This window comes from Nerophis lumbriciformis, linkage group LG13 (genome assembly GCF_033978685.3).
Source record: "Nerophis lumbriciformis linkage group LG13, RoL_Nlum_v2.1, whole genome shotgun sequence".
Lineage (NCBI taxonomy): Eukaryota > Metazoa > Chordata > Actinopteri > Syngnathiformes > Syngnathidae > Nerophis > Nerophis lumbriciformis.
Window position 1 is genome coordinate 32,312,441 of NC_084560.2, and position 7,566 is coordinate 32,320,006.

Genomic DNA, 7,566 nt, shown 5'->3' on the forward strand with positions numbered 1-7,566 from the left:
TTTAAGTTAAATGAAATCATGCAAGCGAGTAATAGTTGTGATTAATCATGATTAATCCAATTTCAAAAGTGTGATTAATCTGATTTTTAAAGTGTATTGTTTGACAGCATTACTACAAACGTCTCGGTAATATTGATTGATTGATTGATTGAGACTTTTATTAGTAGGTTGCACAGTTCAGTACATATTCCGTACAATTGACCACTAAATGGTAACACCCGAATAAGTTTTACAACTTGTTTAAGTCGGAGTCCACATTGATCAATTCATGGTATAAATATATACTATCAGCATAATACAGTCATCACACAAGTTAATCACCAGAGTATATACATTTATTTACATTATTTACAATCCGGGAGGTGGGATGAGGAGGGGTTTGGGGCAAGGGGTTTAGGTTTGGATGATATCAATCATCAACAATTATATAATCTGAGAAATGGACATTGAAACAGTGTAGGTGTGACTTGGTACAGCGAGCAGTGAACGTAGTGAGCTCAGAAAGCATAAGAACAAGTAGATACATTTGATTATTTACATTTGATTAATTACAATCCGGGGAGGTGGGATGTGGTGGGGGGAGGGTGATAGTCCAAATAATAAACTCATTCAATTTCTACAACCTGCCAAGGGCCATTAGCAAACAAGCGGCGGGCCGAAACTGGCCCCCGGGCCGCACTTTGGACACCCCTGCTTTATGTTTCAAACAAAAAAAAAGTTTTCATTTTCAATCCTTTTTTAAAAATGCTTCAGGGAGCCACTAAGGCGGCACTAAAGAGCCGCATGCGGCTCGAGAGCCACAGGTTGCTGACCCCCGCACTACAGTATGTCTATTATTTTCAGTTTGGCCCCAATTCATCGTAATCGCATAAGACTTTTGTTACTGTCAATATCAAATCCTACCTATTGTTTGCCAACCTTATGAGTTATTTGGCCTTGGAGGAGGTCTACAGTAAAGTTGCTTGAGAAGTTTTCACAGGATGGAGGTGGAGCCTCAGTGGTGAAAAGTGTGCAGAGAGAGAGGGAGGATGAAGAAGGAGAAGAGGAGGAGGTGCCACAACTTGGAGGAGGCGGAAAGAGCATCGCCTGTGAGGGGGGAAAAAGAGGTGAGAAAGTGCAGGCACAGACAGGAGCTGTTGCCCTTCAGTCGGAGGGCTATCTGGAGCTCAAACAAACAGCGACTCCTCCGCACTGACCTCCCCCGAGGGACGCGCCGCGCTCTCCGGGCAGCGGTCATGGCCACGCCGGAGGGCTGCCGCTGTCGGGCTGCCAGCGTCCGAAACAACAACAACAGCAGCAGCAGCATTCTCTACAGCATTTTGAAGAGCGACCGGGAAGAAGAAGAAGAAGAAACGCTCCACAACTTACTTCACAGGACCGCCTCTTCCGGGCCGGCCTGGCAGCAGGAGCCTCCCCGGCAGCAGCAGCAGGCGTGTTCGTGCGGGGCGACGCGGCGCCGGGGGGTCCTCCGCTCCCCGCACGTGACGTGCAAAGCCGCGTCCGCCATCCTGGTCAAGACGCTCCGCTTCGTCAAGAACGTCCCCTGCTTCCGGGAGCTGCCGGAGGACGAGCAGGTGGTCCTGATACGGAGCGGCTGGGCGCCCCTGCTGGTGCTCGGCCTGGCGCAGGACCGCGTGGACTTCGAGACCACGGAGACGCTGGAGCCCAGCATGCTACAGCGGATCCTCACCGGGGAAAAGTCCAGTCCGGGGACGGCCCAGAGCGAGGCGGCGGTGGCGGCGGCGGCCGGCCAGAGCCGAGGCGGAGGCGTGTCGGTGGCGGACATCGAGACCATTAAAGGCTTCCTGAAGAAGTGCTGGAGTGTGGACATCAGCACCAAGGAGTACGCCTACCTGAAGGGAGCGGTGCTCTTCAATCCGGGTACGTCTATCGGTGGGTGGGCACATTATCGTAACGGACCCCAAATATTTAGCGTATTTTTCTAAATATGTTACGTGAATTTTGCAATATTATTAGTGTGTGTGATATTATTAAAAATAATAATGATTAAAAAAAAAAATCGTATTAAGTGGTATTGTCTGAACTTCATTGGCCATAACATTAGGTACAGCTGCAATTGACTTGGACAAAATACGGAAAAATATTGTACAAAAATGCATTAAATTAAAATATTTTTTAAAATGTTACGGAAATAGTGCAATATTATTACGGTAGTGTGTGATATTATTAAAAATAATATAATGGTTTTTAAAAAGTTCATATTAAGTGGTATTGCCTGAACTTCATTGGCCATGACATTAGGTACAGCTGCAATTGACCTGGACAAAATAGGGAAAAATAATTTACATATTGTACAGAAATACAATAAAGTAAAATATTTGTAAAAATATATTACGGAAATTTTGCAATATTATTAGTGTGTGTGATATTATTAAAAAATAATATAATGATTTTTAAAAAGTTCATATTAAGCGGTATTGCCTGGACTTCATTGGCCATAACATTAGGTACAGCTGCAATTGACATGGGAAAAATAATTTACATACTGTACAATAATGCATTAAATTAAAATATTTTTTAAACTATGTTACAGAAATAGTGCAATATTATTAGTGCGTGAGATATTATTAAAAAATGTATATTAATGTTTGCATTAGGTGGCCATGACAAAACATGGCAAACATTTTTTTAGATAAATAGTAAAAATGCGTTAAATGAAAATATTTGGTGTGTTTTTTCTAAATATATTACGTCAATTTTGCAATATTATACATGTGTGTGATATTATTAAAAATAATATAATGATAAAAAAAGTTAATGTTAAAGTTAAAGTACCAATGATTGTCACACACACACTAGGTGTGGCGAAATTGTTCTCTGCATTTGACCTATCACCCTTGATCACCCCCTGGGAGGTGAGGGGAGCAGTGAGCAGCAGCGGTGGCCGCGCCCGGGAATCATTTTTGGTGATTTAACCCCCAATTTCAACCCTTGACGCTGAGTGCCAAGCAGGGAGGTAATGGGTCCCATTTTTATAGTCTTTGGTATGACTCAGCCAGGGTTTGAACTCACAACCCAAGTGGTATTGTTGTGTGAATTTCATTGGCCATAACTTTAGGTACAGCTGCAATTGACCTGGGAAAATAATGTACAAAAATGCATTAAATTAAAATATTTAAAAAAATATGTTACGGAAATAGTGCAATATTATTAGTAGGTGAGATATTATTAAAACATATATGTTAATATTTGCATTAGGTGGCCATGACATTAGGTTCACCTGCAAAACATAGCAAACATATTTTACATTAATAGTAAAAATGCGTTAAATGAAAATATTTGGTGTACTTTTGCAGTATGATTGCAACATGATTATTATGTGTAATATTATTATAAAAGTTCATATTAAGTGGTATTGTTGTCTGAACTTCATTGGTCATAACATTAGGTACAGCTGCAATTGACCTGGAAAAAATAGGGAACAATAATTTACATATTGTAAAAAAATGCAATAAATTAAGATATTTTTAAAAATATGTTACAACAATAGTGCAATATTATTAGTACGTGAGATATTATTAAAACATGTATATTAATGTTTGCATTAGGTGGCCATGACATTAGGTTCACCTGCAAAAAAATGGCAAACATTTTTTACATAAATAGTAAAAATGCGTTAAATGAAAATATTTGGTGTATTTTTGCAATATGATTGCAGCATGATTAGTATGTGTGATATTATTATAAAAGTTCATATTAAGTAGTATTGTTGTCTGAACTTCATTGGCCATAACATTAGGTACAGCTGCAATTGACCTGGACAAAATAGGGAAAAATAATTTACATATTGTACAAATATGCATTAAATTAAAAATATGCTACAGAAATAGTGCAATATTATTAGTATGTGAGATATTATTAAACAAATGTATATTAATGTTTGCATTAGGTGTCCATGACATTAGGTCCACCTGCAGAAAATGGCAAACATTTTTTACATAAATAGTAAAAATGCGTTAAATGAAAATATTTGGTGTATTTTTGCAGTATGATTGCAGCATGATTAGTATGTGTGATATTATTATAAAAGTTCATATTAAGTAGTATTGTTGTCTGAACTTCATTGGCCATAACATTAGTTACAGCTGCAATTTACCTGGACAAAATAGGGAAAAATAATTTACGTATTGTACAAAAATGCATTAAATTAAAAATATTTTTAAAAATATGCTACGGAAATAGTGCAATATTATTAGTACGTGAGCTATTATTAAAAAATGTATGTTAGTGTTTGCTGTAGGTGGCCATGACATTAAGTTCACCTGCCAAAAATGGCAAACATTGTTTACATAAATAGTAAAAATGCGTTAAATGAAAATATTTGGTGTATTTTTGCAGTATGCTTGCAGCATGATTAGTATGTGTGATTATTATTATAAAAGTTCCTATCAAATGGTATTGTTGTCTGAACTTCATTGGTCATAACATTAGGTACAGCTGCGATTGACCTGGAAAAAAATACAAAAATGCATTAAATTAAAATATTTGGCGTTTTTTTCAATATGTTATGTAAATATTATTAGTATTTGTGATCTTATTAAAATATAGTAATAATAAATTAGAAATAGTATAAGGAGTATAGTCATTTAAACTTCATTGACTATAATATATCATTGAAATTAAGTTAAGAATAAACAATAAGAACTTAATATTACTTAATGCTTGTTTGAAGGACTATTGTGCTCTAAACTTAATTGGCTATAACATTAAGATACACCTGCTCAACCAAATATAGCCAAATAATACAACATTTCACGAAATGTATATACAAAAATGCATACCACGGAAATTATTTTCTTCCCTGATTTGTCTTACATAGATATTACAACATTAATATTATGTGTAATAATGTTACAATTTACATAGTGCTTATTTTGAAAATGTTGTGTCTTGACATAGACTTCACTGGCCATGAGGCTTTAGGCCAATTACATTTTTTAAATATTTTACTTAATTTCTTCAAAATATCTGTCCTACATATTACATTCTCAGTTAGCTAAATAAATAAGTACATTTACTGTACATAACATACCCCAAGACCATATTCAATGTGTCACATAATTGCAAAAATGCATGAGATATATTTAAAACAATCTAACATAACGTTACAATATTATTAATATTTGTAATATTATTAAAAATAATGTTAAATGAAAAAAATCTACAAATGAGCTGGAGCCTATCATAGCTGACTTAGGGCGAGAGGCGGGGTTTACCCTGGACCAACAACAGTTCTCACAACTCTTGCATTGGATCGAGGTGTACCAAATGTTTTGTCCTGTGACCCAATGACCCAGCCTTCTGCAGTTGCAAAATCTCTAACAAGGTACCTTCCTTGCAGATCTGGAGGGTCTCCGCTGTTTCCCGTACATCCAGTCCCTGCGTCGCGAGGCCCACCAGGCCCTCAACGAGCACATCAGGCTGATCCACCGCGAGGACACCACGCGCTTCGCCAAGCTGCTCATCGCCTTGTCCATGCTGCAGTCCATCAGCCCGTCGGTGGTGGCCCAGCTCTTCTTCAAGCCCATCATCGGCAGCGTCAACATCGAGGAGGTCCTCATGGAGATGTTCTACGGGAAGTAGTAAGGACCGCGACCCTCCAGCTGCCGCAGTGGCTCCTATTGTTGGCAAGGAAGGACTGAATTTGAAAAAGGGACTTTGGAAAAAAAAAAAAGAAGGAATAATTGACACAAGCTGTAGTGAATGTTAAAAAAGTAGAAGCAGCTTAACTTATTTGTTTTATATAAACTATTTTTCTAAAATGTCTCATTGAAGTGTTTTTATCCCCCATGGGGGTCAGCTGACCTCAGGTCAGTACTTGCTGACACACTTTTATCGCCTATCTCACATTTAGCCAACTGTGGTCATGCTGAGTCAGGCAAAGAGTTTGTTGACGTTTTGATTAAAGTCCACGCAAACACTTTTCTAAGACAGGATGTCTTATATTCTGCTAAACTAATGATTTGAACTTTTGTAAAGCTGCACATGCAATTCCACCAAGATACAAGAGCATTTATTATTCATCCTCATTATCTTATAAAAACTGAGTTTTGATTTGATTTGATCTAGAGTGCAGGTGTACGTAATGAAGTGTCCCCTAAAATGTATGTATTGTCTATAAATACCGACGCACATAGTTAGTTGTTTAGTAGCCAGCTCTACATCACACATGTAGTACATAATATACATACATATCGCCATTGAACAGTCTTGTGCTCAATGGCGATATTATTATTTCACAAAAAAGAAAAGAAAATTGAATTAAGAACACAGGTTCAATCCCCACCTAGTACCAACCTCGTCATGTCCGTTGTGTCATGAGCAAGACACTTCACCCTTGCTCCTGATGGCTGCTGGTTAGCGCCTTGCATGGCAGCTCCCACCATCAGTGTGTGAATGTGTGTGTGAATGGGTAAATGTGGAAGTAGTGTCAAAGCGCTTTGAGTACCTTGAAGGTAGAAAAGCGCTATACAAGTACAACCCATTTATCATTTATTTAAAACTAAATTAAATTAAATTAAATTAAGCATATCTCAAAAGGGTAATGGGAAGAAGTGTAAACTTTTTTAATCCCCCCTTTTTTTACATAGTTACTTTTTTTTACAATGTGCTTAGAATTGTCAATATATCATTATCACAGAGTGTGACATCATCACACCCCATGTGGTGCACTTCCGGTGGAGCTGCAGATTAAATTGAGACAATGAAAGTAATCCTTTTCTCCCATCTAGTGGTAGAATATGGTATTGCACATGAAAAGCCCCACTCCTCTCCACCCCCTTTGCACTAAAGATATGCTTATTCGTGACTACGGTGCTCCTCTCGTCAGCGGGGTCTATTTTCTCTTCAATTAAGCTCTTAATTGCTGTGTGTAATAAAGAGTCTATTAATCTGCTGTCTTCCAATAAACCTCCAGCTGTCTGCCACAAAGGCTGCCAACATGCAAACAGTCACCGGCTCAGCTTGTGGCTTGACAACACGCGGCGAGGCCTGCATGAATGAAAAACATCTACACATTGTTGGCAGAGACACTTTAATCACTTCCTGTTTAAACAAAAATAGATACACGAAACTAGGACTATCCAACTAACACTAAAACACGTAAGACACTGCGTTTTTAGGGACCTGCTGCAAAAACGCAAGTCAAAGGTCCGCTGTTTGTAACGACCTAATGCAAAAAAGACTAACCAAAGATCATTTATATGACATTTATAAGTGAATCATGCAAAAATTCTCGTTAAAGATCTTCTATATCAGTGTTTTTCAACCACTATGCCGTGGCACACTAGTGTGCCGTGAGATGCCGTCTGGTGTGCCGTGGGAGATTATATAATTTCACCTATTTGGGTTAAAATATTTTTTGCAAACCAGTAATTATAGTCTGCAAATTATGTGTTGTTGTTGAGTGTCTGTACTGTCTAGAGCTAGGCAGAGTAACCGTGTAATACTCTTCCATATCAGTAGGTGGCAGCCGGTAGCTAATTGCTTTGTAGATGTCGGGAACAGCGGGAGGCAGCAAGCAAATAAAAAGGTACCCAATACTTA

At 38.2% G+C, this 7,566-nt stretch overlaps 1 protein-coding gene across 1 annotated transcript; it reads left to right on the plus strand.

Moving 5' to 3' along the window:
* Positions 1–1,022: 1,022 nt before the first annotated feature.
* Positions 1,023–6,209, plus strand: nr0b1 (nuclear receptor subfamily 0, group B, member 1). The gene is made up of 2 exons (XM_061970561.2): positions 1,023–1,881; positions 5,363–6,209. Exons 1-2 carry the CDS (start codon positions 1,029–1,031, stop codon positions 5,602–5,604), a joined length of 1,095 nt encoding a protein of 364 aa, XP_061826545.2. The 5' UTR covers positions 1,023–1,028; the 3' UTR covers positions 5,605–6,209.
* Positions 6,210–7,566: the final 1,357 nt, after the last annotated feature.